Here is a 16926-nt window from a genome sequence, read left to right on the forward strand (position 1 = left end):
GTAGTCCGAAGGGAAGGGCTTTGAACTGGTAATGACGCCCTTGGACCACGAACCTGAGGAATTTCCGGTGCCCCTTTAGGATGGGAATGTGGAAGTCGGCATCCTCCAAATCCAACGACGATAGGAAGTCTCCTTCCTCCAGCTGACCCAGGACGTGCTGGAGGGTGACCATCCGGAACTTCTGCGCCTTGATGTGAAAAAGCGCGAAAAATAGCACTAACGCTCGAGAGCAATAGCACGAGGATCCCAACACATGAACGTGCGGTAAAAATCTGAAGATGGCTGCCAGAGGCGGTGCTTAGGTAGAGGGCAGTCATTGGCTGTGGTCAGTATGACGCAGAGACCAGTGATTGGTTATTACTACGAAAGACAGATCAGAAACGAAACTGATACTGGTTTTTTCTTTACCGAGGATTCCCAGCCTGACGACAGGGAATATTCATGAGCATGTGAATCCATGCCAGACCCCATGCTGGAGAAATGTTAAGACATCACAGGTTTGGTGGCAAAAAACTTGTTCTTAAAGACAATTTAGGATTAGAAAACTATATAAAACTGGTAGGACAGCATCTCTTCTTTTTTTCAAAGTGAGCAGAATTCAGAACAGGTCTACAGACAACATATTGAAGAACTTCTTAGCGTGGTCGGCACAAGTACCAATCCTGGTTTGTGCATATATAACAAAATCGATATTCTAGAATGACTATTCCCAGTTATGGCATGGTATGTAAGGTATATATATTTAGAGTTAAATAGCCATTGGAAAAATTCTTTAACACACAATGATATTTGTAGATGGTGCAGTCTCAAAGTTGAGACCTGTTAACATGTCTTAACTTCATGCACTGTTTTGCAGAACTATTATAGGAGTGGATATGGGAGCTTTATTAGTTCCTTAGACAATATAAGCGGGGACCAGTTTTGGGCTACATTGGTAGGGGCGCAATCAGTTGGGATAAACGCTGCTGCCCATGACATCTGGAAGCCTGTTATCGATGAGAAATAGGTTGCTTAAAGCATTCAATGAATTTTTGGTCTCATAATTATTGATGAAGTGTCTAAACTGAATGTAAGAACTTGATTTTATTTGAATATGTAGTATTTGAATGATTTCTTATCCTTTTGCATATTATTATGATGCAATAGGTTTTAATGGAGAATTATGATACATTTTTTTTACTCTGTATCTTTTATAGTTTTGACAATACATGTGTTTCTTTTAAGTTTTGTAAATAAACGCATGAACAATTAAAAAAATATATATGTGTATATATATATATATATATATATATATATATATATATATATATATATATAGGACAGCACCTATGAACTTCTCAGTGACCTTACTGGTAAGTACCAGCCATTGGGAAACATTTTGGACTATGTTTGGAGATGCAGCACTGATGCAATATACCCTGTATTTTATGAAGGTCAGAAAACATTTGTCAAGCATTTTACATAGTGGTTGGGGAACTGCACCTAGCAATCTACAATGTCTGATTCAATACAGTGGGAGTTTGAAAGCTTTGGATCTCCTGAGGTCTTACATTACAACTTCCTGTAGCCCCACTCAGCAGAGGCAATGGTGAGGGATCATGGGAGTCATAGTCCAAAACATGCAGCAGAATGCAGGCTTCAAACTACGGAAACTAAAACAATTACAACTTACATCGGGCAGTACATTAGCTACTCTAGTCCTGATTGATGAGGACAAGTTTTGTAACAATTATTTTATTTGAAAATTGTTTCATATAAAAAAGCCCCTTTTGTTGCTTCCTATCAATGTCTTTCAGGCTTTAGGAGTAAGAATGTTCCCTTGACTGACCTGTTGCTGTTTCTTCCACTTCATTACTCAAGCTTCCATTTGTGAACATTTATGGACTAGAAAATGCAATATTTTAGCCTTACGAATTGTCTGTTTGGTGGGGTTGTTTTGCCTGGGATCCTTCCTGCATCAGTCCTCCATTCTAGCTTCTGGTGGCAGTTATGTTGATCTTAGTTTATTTTACCTCTGTCTTCCATTTCTATAAGTTCCCTTATTACTTTGATGCATGCCCATTGTTGCATTCTCCTTCTTGTACCTATTTTAAAAACAGCTCAAGGCTCTTGCACTGGCTTAGAATTGCTCTGAATCTTGGGGCTCAGTCAAAATCCTTGGATGGGTTTGGAGGCACATTGGTTCAAGCACTTGGTTTAACAATTGGCCTGAAGGAGTTATCTGGCAATCTCAGTCATGCTTGTCCTGTTGCAGTTCCTGGTTGGAGGTTATATTTGATGATTTGGGCACATGCTTTCTTGATGATTCCGTGGACCTGGAAGTGCAACCAAACACAATGCTAGTTTTCACTTTGCTCAAACCCTGCTCTTTATTCAGTGGCAAATCAGTTTTATACCTATATGACCGATAAAGTGAATTTGGTTTACAGAGTGGCTGTCTAGAATACATTCCATAATGCTTTCCTAGAGGTTCATTCTCATCTATTCATCCCCGTCACCATCCAGTCTTCTTTTGCTTCTGGCACTTATGTCTCAGACTGACTGGAGATGTGTTAATAGACCTGCTGATACCAACGGCCGGGTGACCTTTTTGAAATTGTCATTATTCATGCTCCGATTTAAGTCCTTTCTATCCTTGGGGTTTGGAGTTCGAGTTGGAATTGCTTTCTTGAGGATTACCATAGACATGGACTGTAATGCGAGATTGTTAGCAGGGGGATTACAGCCGTTATAGAGGCCCAGGGTCGTACACTTTGTTCTCAAGATTACTCTTGCATTAAGTCCCGTCTGGGCTATTGTGCAAGGCATTAGTGTTAACTCAGTTGCTAATGTCTACTGCTAAAATGAATCTGGCAGTCACACATCGATTCTCATTGCAATACGGAGAGTGTGACCTCCTTGCCCTGATCTTCTCACTATCACTTCCTCTATACAACTGTCCGCGTAGCTTCTCACCACCACTTCCTCTCAACCACCTTTGACAGGCCCCGTTACCACGACCACCACCTCCTCCGTCCTACCACCTTCGTCTGTATTCCTTGACACCGCCTATGCTCTACCACCTTTGGTTGTTTCTGTGAATGCCCCTTGTCAAGCCTTGCAGTCCCTGAGAGACTGACCCGGGGATCCTCCTGATGCTGTCTCTGGGTCAAACATCCACTAGCTCCGGAAGGAACACAACCCTTGAACCACTCTCCCAGAGGCCCACAGAACCAGGCTGGGGAATTTGTCACAAGAGTCAGGACTGCCAATTTAGAAGTTGCCATGCTTATGAAGACTTGTTTTCTAACTGTAATCATCCCATCATGTATTCCTTTCTATGCAGCCGTGTGCAGAAGATCAGATGTCAAAGCAAGCACCAGTGCAGTGCTGTCCCTTCAACTCTGCCAGTGCATTGGTAAACAGAGTAAGATAAGCGTTGTGCCTAACCCCCTCTTACTGCCCTTCTGTGCGACCTTGTCTTGAACCAAAGCAGGGGTCAGTGCAGAAAACTGCACTGCTGGAGGGGGGCTGTTTCAGTGTCAAGTTTCAGTCTCAGTGCTAGCATCCCAATTCATCCACGGCAAAGCCGTTGTACACTCAATTTCTGACCCGATACTGGACATTAATTCCTTGACTCCTTTTGTTAATGCATGTAGGAACATTGAGGATTTAAAAAAAAATATTTACAATAATTATTTTTCAGTTCCATCTATTCTTGACTTCTTTGGAGATCTTTCCAAGTTTGGTGGTATCCCTCTGGGAATTACCGGGGTATACCACCAAACTGTATTATCATTTCTGCCGCTTGATATCCCGGTATTACTGGAATATTACAAGAGACGGAAATACCAGTAATTCCTCATTCCATGGAGTCCAATAGGACTCCATGGGGGATATTGCAGGTATTTCCAGTACGTATTACCGGTGCTGGAAATACTGGCTCTTTAATGCCGATGGCGGCCTGAGTTACCTCCAGCTCTTGGCTGGATGCAAGTCATGTAACCCGCACCAGCAAACTTGTAGTTTTCTGGTCCGGAAAAGTGCAGGTACACTTATAATGAGGCCCTTTGTCTCTTCATACTCTGGAACTCTGATTCCTAAAAGGAAACAGGATGCCAAAGCCAATGGAGGCATCCAAGTGTGGGGTGAGGTGCCTGGTGAGTCTTCATTCGTCTTTCAGAAATCCCTGTGAGAATACAAAAGGATGTCTAAATGGCATAAACGATGTCTTACCCATCCAGGATGGAAGAGGATTCATTCAGCTGGGCAGCATGGTTCTCGGCCATTAACACCTTCTCCGGAAGCTGCTTTCCTTGTATTGCTTGGGTCAGATTGTCAATTCTTTCCTTAAGTGTTGCAGACAACGGTCCCAACTCACTGTTCATGCCTTCTAGATCCTGTCAACGATAGAAGGAAAACACATTTTAAAAACTCAGCAAAACATTAGCATTAAAAAATAATGGCTCGAATTCAGGTCATTATTCTAATAGGTCAAATACATGCTTTCCTGTATTCGCAAATATAAACAAATGCAGGGTGTCAGTGACAAATCACCTTCTGGGGCACCAGTGGTACAGGGATGAATATCGGTTTCTAAACCATCATTCAGCCGCACACCTCTAGTACACCAGAAGGCATCCAAACAGATTTGAAACGCAATCAAATTATAATCCTCCTTGTCCAATTTTGGTAACGTGGATGGAACGGCAGCATTATCTCTGCAAGACAGCAAGATTGCAACACAGCAAAATTACAATCATTACCCAATGATAAAAGGGAATGTTCAGTCAAGGTTGTATAAAAAATATCCACTTAATTATTATCACAACAGACAGTTCTAGCACACTACAAAATACAACCCACCTTGTAAAGGAATGCAGAGGACAGACAGTTTCAAGACTTTCAAGACAGAAAGGGGATGCACTCTACCCACTACCCTCCTGTCAGTATCCAAAGTAATTAATCACAATAGTTCAAGGATAGTTGGTTTCAGCACAAAGGGAGTAATGGGTCATAAAATTTCACTAGGGGCCTTCGGAGAAGGATCAGGGGGACAGAACCCCAATGTACCTTGTGCTTGTAGATGTTTTTGGTGCTCGACAGGGTCAAGTCGGTTTCAGGGCACGTTGCAGCTTCTGCAACAGAGTTCAAGATGGGAGACAGGTATCAGGCGGCAGGCAGTTCTGTACAGACTGCTGCAGGCTGGCCTACACAGCGGTACAGGGTCAGGAATTGTTCTCAGTACTGGTTGGTGGGACTGAAGCACTGGTCGAGCCATCTCGGATGACGTTAGAGAATGCGGTGTGACAACATTCAGTGGTGCAGTCGGTTGCAGCTCGAGGAGCTCGACTGGCTTGAAAATGTCCTTTAAGGCAGACACTGATATGATATGATTTTTTATTTATAATGCACCTATACATATGTGTTTTGAGGCGCAACGAGGCAGGAGAGGAGAACAGGGGGGGACAAGACAACGATCTTACTAGGCCCAGTGACATTGAGATTGTGCAAGTGCAGGGGTGAGGTGAGGGGAGAAGTTCCAGGGGAAGGGGAGGAGGAGCAAGTGCAAGACATAGGATCAAACACCAAAAACAAGAAGTGCAGCCAGCAGGTGGCAGTGCAGGTTTAAGTGCAGAAAACAAGAGTTAGATAAGTGCAGGTAGGAGGTTGTGGGGTTGCAGATACAGCCGCAAGTGCAGGGTTGCCAGGAGGCAGTTCAGGTGTGCAACTGGGAGGGCAAGGACCTGGGCCCATGGTTCAGAGGGTACCCAGGTAACCAGTGCAGTATCAGACAGGAGATCAGCAAGGTAGAGGAAGAGAGAAAGCAGAAGGAAAGAGGAAAGTCTTGAGCTGCTTTCGTAACCGGAGATGGTACTGCTCAAGTTTCAGAGAGGCAGTGAGGCTGTTACAGAGGGAGGCCCCAGCCTGAAGAGGACAAATGGGAGGGTCCCTTCCCCCAGGCCAAGTACAAACTGTGGAAGACAACGTCACGGCCAAAGAATCTCCGGCCACACAAGTTTGCACCTCTGCCCACTGCCCCGGATGCCAACGCACACCGTGACCATGATCCACCTGCGAAACCAGGCCGCATCCGCCCCACCCCCCAAGACATGCGGCGGGAACCAAGACAGAGCTGGGACCAATCTTATGGACCAGCTCGACTAATGCTTTGCAACCTAAGCTGCCATCGTTAGAGATGACATGACGACGTAGCCATGATAGACAGAAACAGACACACACCAATCCACACGAAGAACACGCTCAGTGCTATGACTTAGCGGACCGTGTACACTCACAGACGTGCATCATTATTATTTTCCACATAGGCCAGAAACCGCATTGCAGAAATGCAAGACGCCTGAAGAGTTTGTGTATATGCTTGCAGAGGATTCATGCTACTAACCCGGGAGATAGGACCCTATAGATGTACCGATGTACAAGGAACCACGCTGCGCCCCACACCCCCTTACCCTATGGACCTTATGCCACAACATACAACCATGCCGAAGTAGGCCTCAGAACAGAGCCGACGGGCCACAAACAGCTTTTACGGAGCTACAAGGTGCTGAGCACGCAGAACAACCCCTGCCTGAAGCCACCACAGCCAAGGTCACGATGTTGCAATTCACATTCCGCGCTCTCCAAGCCAAGGCGACACCTGCCACTGCTGCGTCTATCCGGAGCAAAATACAAATTAAATACCAGTCATTCTGCCTCAACCGCGGTCTCTCAACATGTGAACCGGTCGACCTGATATAATGCCAATTCCCTAAGACGGAAGGAGCATTGGTATCCCATGGCTGGGACCCCTCTTGCAACAAAGTTGTGACCACTCTGACACAGGCGGTGATGGGAAAGGAGCGCTCTAATGGCGGTAGCAGAACCTGTCCATTGTTTTTCACTGACACATAGCCATACTGTTACACATGAGCACCGAGCGGCTTTGCTTGGTTCACGGCGCTCCCGATTTCAAAGAGGTCGGGTGTCCTTTCTTGCTTCCCCGTTCTGGAGACGCTGGCGGTTGTCAGGGAAACCACGCCACAGGAACAAGCGGCCTCTCCTAATCAGCTGACTCTGACGCTCCTTCGGCCAAATAAAAACACACGTCGCACAAGACACGGTGCTTCTAATTAGCGTTGCTATTTTCGCCATCGTTCGTGTGTACTCTCTTGGATTATTCCTGTACCTGACCCCGGACTTGTTATCGGAATCGCATCTCGCGCGCCCCTTGTCTGCCTTTGGAATTGCCGGCTGTTGACTCGACTTCGGAACGCCCCTGGACCTGCCTTGTGTCATCCTTTATGGGCAGTTTTTCTCCTTCTTGCAAGTTTACCTGAAGCCCGACCTCGGAACGCTTTCTGACCTGCCTGTTGTCTGGCCCTTATTTGACTACGTCTCTCCTTCCCGCTGGTTGTGTATTACGTTACACTTGTTGATCCGGTTCTTCTGTTTACAATTCAAGCATTGGCCGGATTACCGCTTCCTCTGTTTCCTGATTACAGTTCTCACTCATTACGGTAAAATATTTTCAGCCATTGTGACTTGTCTTCTTAACATACTGCAGTATTCTGTGAATAGACTTTGTGTATACTTCATTGTGCAAGCTGGACGCTCTGCTGATTCCTTGCACCATCCCGAATCTAGTTGCGACCCTCGTGCTGTTCGGGGAGCTACCCTCTACTAACCTTCCCTGTTTATTATTTTATACCTCTGTTGTGTTCTCTTTGGACCTCCTTTCATTCATAAGGGGGTAAGACCTTCTCCTTACTTTCCTATCAATATTAACCACCTAACTAGAACTTCCAATTTGAGACTTTTCTTTTCTTTTCTTTAGAATTCCTCCTAAACTAGTAGCTGCCAACCCCCTTTTCAGGTACTCGCTCACATCCTAGATTTCCATCATTCCCTTATGTTCTGATTTATTGCCTCTAATCTGTATCTTGTGTTTTTTGCAGCTTGGTGTGGTGGTGTGGTTTCTCCCCACTCTTTTGGGTAATACACCAACCTGCCTGTTCTATTATTACACAGTCAAGGGGGTCCATTATCTTAAAGAGCCGCCTCAAGAGAGGCAGTCTGGTCTGAGGGGTCCTTTTCTGGACTACACTCAGCAGTGACAGAAGGTTCCGGTCCATTTGATGTTCCTTCCTCTCAACGCCCCGGCCAGTCCTACAGGCGGTGAGTAACACATACATTGTTGCCAGCACCAAGTACATCGTGGGCTGGGAAAGACGATGGTCCCAGGCTTGGGGGCTCAGGACACGGCAGGCTGACGACAATACCACACAACCAATCACTAACTCTCCATATATCATTTTCGAAGTAACAATTTCTAGGGACGAACCAGGCGTACCACCTGTCCTCTACTCCATCAATAACTCTTTCCACTATATAGTCCTATACTGAACCTACCCCTCGGGGAACCAACCCAGAGTGGCGGCAGGTTCGGGGATGAACTTTCACAGGTGATGCAAACTATTACGTCACTCAGGTACAAAACAGGCCTGCGAGCCAGACTAGGATGAGAAGTTGCCTGGAACCTACGTTCCATGTATTTGTCCCTGCTTGTTTCTTCTAATAAACAGCAGTAACTAATTGCTCTTGTGTGGCCCTCTTCTTCTTTGGGATAAGAAAGTTGTTAGGGCCTTCCGAGAGCTGGAGGTCCGCGGACCCCAGGTACGGCGCTGCCGACCACCAGAATTTGCCCTAACATGTTGGAGGCCCCAGCGAGATCGTCTGTGATAAGGTGGCCCGGCTACGCAGCTCCCCTCCGCCGCTGCCCCCTTGGAGGACTGCAGAACCATCGCGGAACTGTAAGACGACCGGACTGCGCAATCCGGAGATTGGCCATCAGGAGACGACTTCAAAATGTTCCTGCCCGCAGTTGGTGAGTGTCCAGACGTCGTCCAGACAAGGGGAAGTGGCGAGCTGATTGGGAGGGGTCCCCGAAACTGAGCGGCACCAGCAGACGTGAGCCTAATGTGAGTATGGACCACACAACAAACAATATTGTGTTATGTGGGTTGGCGGAGGAATTGTAAATGGGGTGGGGGGTGGTTTTTACATTGTTGCAAAATTTGGTGTATGAGTGCTGATCGGCACGTGAGTTGTAGTAGGGAACGGAGCAGAGGTAGTCCCTTCTTGTGTTGATGAGCATATTGGGTGGGGTGACAAATCCCCACGTGTTGGACGGAGTGCCATGCTGATTGGTCTAGATGGCGAACACATGTATGGGGGTGTCGTATTCCTATTAGTCGGCGTTGTAGTTCGATGAGTAGATGAGGATTCCTATTAATTGAGTGAGCCCCGCAGGAGGTAGCTAGAGTCTCCCTCAGATTGCGGAAGATAGTTGGCTGGTTAAGTTCCTGTGGTGAGGGAACATATCACACACGAGGCGACGCAGCAGGTGCAGACTAACTATATTAAGAAAAGTGATTAACTGATACTCCCCTCCAGGCATAGTGGGAAGACAGCTGTGGGGATTGTGGGGTTTTTCTTATGGGGAAAGTGGCACGCATTACATGTTAAACTGTGTGTACGTAGTAAGTTGTGTTAGCTGGTGACGTCACCCATAGAGTATTGCATAGGACACTGCATTTTTTATGAAGATTGGAGCCGTGGCCAGCGGCTAGGGTGGGGTACAGGTGAGCAGGCGGCCGCGCACGGAGCTTGCCGGCAGGTCCTCAAGGGGTGTGTGCCGAGTAGCGGTACCACCCATGTGGGCGGGACGGTACGAACATACGCAGTGCAGGCTGTGAGGCAATAGAGGAGAGGAGGGCTTGAAAAACAACACAGACGTGCCAATCATCGGCTACCCTGAGAGGGCGGGGCGGCCCAAGAGCACGCCACGCTGAGTGCAGGATCGAAGGGGTCCTGGCACACCATGGGTCAAAGGGGGCCCTAGAAGCGCAGAGGGGCATGTCGCAGGACGGCAGCCCAGCGCAAGACAACAGAGAAATAGGTGTTGAAGTAATTAAGAGGGTTTTAACGCAAAAACAATGTCCCTTCCTACTGACAGCGGAGAGTCAGAAGTCCCCAACTAGGGGCCAGGTAACGGTGGTATATATTTAAAAATGTCATCGTACTATGGGATAGGAACCCACCATGGGTACCACACGTTAACACCACCACTCCAATACATTTGTAAAACACTGCCAACATACAGAGATAAGATAGTAAAGTACAGTATAGAATGTATTTAAGGTACAGATGAAACAATAAGAAACTCGTGGCCGCCTAATGGTAGCTTCTGCAAGGAAACTCAACATTCATTGCTAGCGTACTTACACAACACATACAAGGGGAATAGGTTGACAAACCATCTAAAAGAAATTCAACTCTGGAGGATGTTTCAGGGATATGGCCCAGGGATGATGAGCGTGCAAGAAGTAAAGGAAGAAAAGGATGTTGGGGGCGAGGGATGCGCTCAGCCTCAGGCCCCTCCCAGCCGTGTCGCAGACAGCGCTGAGGAGAGCGAGGAAGAGACAGAAGGTCTATAACCAATGAGAGAATTGAAGGAAGCATCCAAGCATGAGAGGTGACAGCAGCGGAGTGATATTCAAACCCAACATACAACCCACCACTGTATGCTCCGGGAGAGCACTACCGAAAAACGTCACTTAAAGAGGGTACGGTAGGTATGGAAGGGACACAGGTGAATGATGATGGCATAAAGAAAGCACAGCTTGAATTAGCAGGAATATGGCCAGACAAATGGATAGCAGCACAAGTGCTCTTAAAGCTACAGGGGATGATCACGAGGAAGGAGGAGGGGGCGATCAAGGCAAAAGAAAGAGTGGAAGCAGGACGGACGCAGAGGGAGGGAGAAGTAAGTAACAGGGAAGAAGGGAACTCAACAAAGGAGGAAGAAGCAAGACTGGAAGAAAAGATAGCCGATCTAAAGAGAACACAAACATACTCACTAAGCAGCTTGAGCTAAAGGAACCGGAGAGGCAGGTGCAGCTGGGGAGGGAAAAAGGATTGAGGAAGGAACTTGAGTAGCAAGGGAAAGAAGAAAGGGACTGGGAGGATGCACGCATATGGGGTATCACAGAAAGGGCAGCGTGTATGGAACACCGGGAGAATAGGAGAAGGGAAGACGAAAGGGAAGAGGCTGACAGGGAAATGACACTCTGGAAGAAAAAGATCATATCAGAAAGCGCACGCAAGTACGAAGAGGGTCGGATGATAGACAGCATACTAGTGAGGGGTAGTAGAGAAGAGAGTACGAGGTATAGGGATGAGAAGGCCCTGAGCGAGGCGAGTGATGCCATAATGAGGGAAGTACGCTGGGTCAGGGCGGACACGGAAGATCAGGATGAACAGCAAGATGAAAGAGCGTGAAAAGAAAATGACAGGGGTGCAAGGAGTATTTCAAATACAAGCGGCAGTGAGTTGGTGACAGCACCCCATGGAGGGATGGATGACGTAGATGCAGGTAAGTGCGTGGACATAGATTTGGAAACGGTAACAGTACGATACCCGCACCCATGTGCAAAACTCACATTCTCAGGGGTGTTTTTTAGTGACGAGGATGAGGAAGAAACATGCAGAGGACTGGGCGATGAAAACGGAGAGTGGCTAAGCAAACTCTACATCACACATACAGGCACAGGGTCGTCATGGGAATGCAGAACACAAGAAGGGAAAACAGCAGGACCGGAAGGTACAAGCACACAGAGGGAGGATACACTACAGATAGTAACAGCGTCAGCCACACACACGCCATATGTCAACAGACTCAGAGACCTCCCGGGGCGCAAAAGGGAGGGGGCCATCTATAGTGCACAACAAGGACCATTCATGCCAACGCAGTGAACACGGGGGAACGAGTCACATGCCTCATGCACACAACCTCATAGAACTCTTTGGCGAATTGTCCGATATGGAGGACAACACGGGAGATATACAGACAACACAACACAGGCACACACAGGAGGAGACGGCCAAATACACACAGATGCCCTTATTGGAAAGGGGTGGGACAAGGCCACAATATGTACCCTGGAAGCATGCAGACAAGGAAAACATTACGTGCAGGCTACCCTCCTTAAGTGGAGGGGCGGGGAAATGGATATACGATATGGAAAGATTGACAGCAGGGCACAAGCTAGCGGTTGGTGACGTCAATTTTGGGTGACGCTGCAGATGAGATTTGGAAGAGGGTGGGGTTCCCTGGGGTGACAATACGCAACACATTGCACAACGGGTCACCATTTGCAAATTGTAGACACGCGGTATGGCAGGCATTGAGGGTACAGTACCGCGAAACATCAGACATAGGGGCGATTACGTCACGCAAAATGCACGAGGACGAGGATTCTGTTAATTACATCCAAGAAATTCTGGAGAAGTGGCGCCTGGAAACGAGGGAGCCGTGGGACAAACACTAGCTATCTTTTATTATATACTGATACAGGGGCTCCCAGAACCCGTGCAGAGACAACTGAAAAAGTTGGTGGGAATGGAAGCGAAGGCGTGGCCAGAGATACAACTAACTATAGTGCACCATTGTGGACTATGGCAAGAGAATATGAAACAGAAAGACGAAGACAGGAAGGCAGATGAGGCAAAATTGGTTCAGAAAAAACTATCAAAATACACCCTAGAGGGAGCGCTCATAACAAGCCCCGCCCCACAGGTGCAACCACTCGTGCAGCAACAACCAGCCATACAGCAACCATAAGTACTGCCCATGACCCAACAATTAACACCACCGCCTCAATACACAGCGCCACAACAATATGCACAACCCATAGGGGGAGGGTACATGACGATGGGCAATGGATATACAAACAACTATAGGGGGCGAGGATTTGGACCATCAGCACACCAACCGGGGGGTGGTTTTCAAGGGTATTCCGAATATGGACAGCAGGGATACATGGATAGCACAGAGGGATTTCCATGGCAGCCACTGGACCCTCCCACATGTTGGACATGTGGGTTGGTAGGACATGTAGAACGCACCTGCAGGGCAAGACCGGCACAACCAGAATGGGGTGAACAGGGACAACAGGGCTACCAAGGAAGAGCAAACAATGGCCCAGCAGCCGGGTCAGGTGCAGATGGGACAGCAATATAACGAAGAAATACCGGAGAGGTGGGCACCACAATGTTTACTCACTTCTATTCAATGTCTGCTTCTCTCAGTTAATTTTTTTACCTGGATCTATTGAGGACTAAAACCAAGAAGGAAGATGAACCCCCCTTAGTATTCATATCCAAGTACTCAAGACAGAGTAATCACTTCAAAACTATCATTAAAAAACACTGGAATACAGTCACCTGCGATCAACATGTAGAACATTTATTTAAAGAGGTCCCAACATTCGCTTATCAACGAAGTCAGAATTTGAAAGATAAACTCGTAAAGACCAGACCAGCACAAAAGAAGAAAGCCACCAAGAGGATAGGTACTTTTCCTTGCCTAAATTGTAGCAATTGTGGCTACATCATGAAAGGTGATTCTTTGAAACATCCATATACAGGAGAGAATATAAAACTAAAAAGCTTTGGAACATGTGACTCCTAAAACGTGATATATACCATAAAATGTCCCTGTGGCTTGCATTATGTTGGACAAACTGTAAGAACGGCCAAAACAAGATGGAACGAACACAGATCTTGTATACGTAACAACAACAAAACTTCGGCTGCGGCAAGACATTGGCATGACAAAAAACATAACTTGGCACAGATTCGATTTGCTATCCTAGAAACAGTTGAAAAGAGAGATCCACATGAAAACTTTCAGAAAACAATGGATCAACGAGAAACTTTCTGGATAGATCGTTTGAGTTTGCTGATTCCTAAAGGAATGAACGAGGAGATTAACTACATGTGTTTTTTGTAATTAAACATTCATGACTGCGTATGAACTCCCACAACAGCCATCGTAATGGCCAACCAGGTCTGGAGTCCAGACATAGACATATGAAACGGACGTAATTTGACACTGGCAGTGACATTTGCTTCTAATTTCATAATATCATGTACTAGATTGCCTAAAACATACAAACAGATGAAATACCCTACGTGACGTTTTATTCTAAACGTTACAGTCCTATTGTTTTACATTCACACTGGTGCCTGCTTTAATTAAGTCCTACCATTTGAAACCCGCAAATGGAGAACCTAAATACTACACATGGTATGTTAATTAGCTTTGTACAAAACCTGTAAGCATTAGCGAGTAGAGGTAGTGAAACTTGGTTACCCGCATAAAGATGAATTTAGAACAGTACAAATTATACAAGACCTATTACACTTATAACATGCATTCACACTACTATGTACATGCATTCACAGTAATAGTCCGAAAGTAATGTCAATCACACGAGAAAGGCGCTGACAGCTTGGTAACACAAAGCGTTTCAGGAGTTGTCATGGAGACATCCCCGCCCCAGGGTAATCACTCGGGGGTGGGGCGCGAGGCGTACGTGCTCCGGCATTCCCATCGGACCCTCGGCGCCTCAACTCCATCTCCAAGGCAACGTTTAAATAGAACCAAGAGACATGCACGTGCATGTCTCTCTGCAGTAGGCAAAACAACACAGGAATTGAAGGTAAACGTCGGAGAACATCCGCCGCTTTGATCATTAAAGACATGCTAGAACGGTTGTCTAAATAGCCTGTTTCTTTCACAGAGACAAGTTTAACGTATGCGTTTCTCCACGCATTTGCAACACACGTGGCTGGAGCCGTGAGGGTTGCAAAAAGAAAAGCCTTTTGGGGTTTACCAGATTTGCATGAAAGTGATCAGGTAGGACACTCTTCTGTCCTTATACTATGTACGTAGAATTTTGTAACGCTGATACTAAATGAACATTCTGTTTTTCATTTACTTTTTCTGGCGCACCAATTGAACATTCGTGGGACAAACGAAATGGTATGTGTGAATTTGATTATGTATTGTATATAAATCATTCAATGAACTTGTATTAACATATGTATGACTATGTGTAGCTTGATGATGTAATCAAGAGCCTATATACAGCCCTGATGAAGGTTTACACCGAAATGCATTGGCTTAATGTATGTTGATGGCAAAATATGATCGCCCAACAGATCACATTCAGAATAAATTTAATTATAAAAACAGGGATGTGAATAAAACATTCCTGGCCAAAACTGCACGAATCTAACTGATGCTTTGAAGCTTTGATTTGAATTTAAGAGAACGTTGGATTTAAAAATGTTGGGAATTTGCAGCCCTCTCTAAGAGCCAACTAAGAAGCGCCAGTTATAATAAGGCAAAGTTTCCTTGTTTTCTTTTGTATACAGCAATATAACATGCCACAACCACAGCAACAACAGCAACCGCACGTGATGCCCAACACACAACAGAGACCACACCAAGCTGCTCACCAACAGGCACAACAACAAATGATTACAGCACAACAAAAACACGTCCACACAGTGCAGCAACTAACACAGTTACAAGACGATTCACAACAACCCGTGGACACCACAGTACCAATGATGCGAATGGGTGGAGTAACGATCATGGGACATAACCTCTACACAGGTAGCGGACAATCATTGTAGCCCCAATAGGACAGCCCACAGACTTCCTTGTTGTGTCCCATCCTGTCGGTAACACCTAACCCTGCGGAGGAACCACGCTTAAAGGTGGCGATAGGGGCAAGACATTCTCCTTCCTAGTTGACACAGGGGCCACTAGATCCTGCATCAGGGAGGGAAAGTTCAAATTGTCAGGCGATGACATGAACACTCAAGGATCTTCTGGGGCTCGAGGGGTGGTTCCATTTACTGATAAGATCTCCTTATCTGTAGGAGATCACAATCTATCTCTGCCCTTGTTATATCCAAAACAAGCACCAGTAAACATACTAGGGCATGACATCATGAGCAGATTGAATATGACTATCTCCTTCACTGACAAAAGGCATAATATGCTCCATATCAGGCATAGACATGCTCACGGCAAGACAGATACTTCAGGATTATTGTGGCAAGACAGTGCTAAGAGCAGAGCCAGTGGTTCCCGAGGTCTTCCAATACGGGACAATCATGGCAATAACATGGCTACCAGGCATTGCGGGTAAGGTGTGGAGGTGGCCAGTCACCTATCTTTTCAGACCAGAGAGGCCAGCAGGTGAAGGAGAAGGGTCAATAATATCAGTGGATATCAAAGGGATAGTGGCTAGGGAGGACTGGATTGCCGTTCACACTGTGGATGAGGAGGGTAAGGCATGGAGAGCAGTGATAGCACTGGCAGAAGGGTGTAGGTTAATGCAGGTGTCAGACGAGGAACTGTTCTCAGATGAGGAAGGAGATGGCGAAATGGTGTTCGAAATGGACGTCTATGTCTGGTTAAAAGTCACATACAAGAAGGTAGCACAGAAAATGGCAATGGCACTATAGGCACCCCTCCCAGCACCACCTGATTTTTACGAAGAAGATTTGGCTACTGTACCTACCTCACTATGGACGACTAGTCCCTATGATGTAGGATGCATAACTAGTATTGGTGGAGTGAAGATAAAGTTAAAAAAGGGAGCAATATTGCCCAGAGTCAGACAATACCCCTGTCAAAAGAAGCTGATGAAGGGATTTATGAGACAATAATAGAGAGGGGTATATTGGTACCATCAGAATCACCATGCAGTACTGCGGTGTACCCTGTGCGCAAGGCCAAAGAAGGTTCTTGGCATTTCATACAAGATTCGAGATCCCTCAAGCACATTGTAGAGGCAGAGTACCCAGTGGCAGCTAACACGGCCACGATATTGTGCGAGATACCAGCAGATGCATCACGATTCACTATAATGAGTGAATGCATTCTTTTCAATACCACTGCATCCAGAATCACAAAATCTGACAAGTTTCACATACCGCAACACAAAATGGAAACACACCAGGTTACCCCAGGGATACTGCGAGTCACCATTAATTTTTAACAGAGTTATACAGATGGACCTG

At 46.2% G+C, this 16926-nt stretch overlaps 1 protein-coding gene across 7 annotated transcripts in view; it reads right to left on the reverse strand.

The window, feature by feature from the left end:
• The window catches only part of LAMA2 (laminin subunit alpha 2), a 3027572-nt gene that overhangs the window by 628401 nt on the left and 2382245 nt on the right, over window positions 1-16926 (reverse strand). For all 7 annotated transcript variants that reach the window (XM_069607473.1, XM_069607470.1, XM_069607476.1 and 4 more), the window contains one exon: window positions 4216-4379. In XM_069607473.1, the coding sequence (XP_069463574.1) occupies window positions 4216-4379 (164 nt within the window). The remainder of the gene's footprint in view (window positions 1-4215; window positions 4380-16926) is intronic.

This window comes from Ambystoma mexicanum, chromosome 4q (assembly GCF_040938575.1).
Source record: "Ambystoma mexicanum isolate Mex_15411 chromosome 4q, UKY_AmexF1_1, whole genome shotgun sequence".
NCBI classification, from domain to species: Eukaryota; Metazoa; Chordata; class Amphibia; order Caudata; family Ambystomatidae; genus Ambystoma; species Ambystoma mexicanum.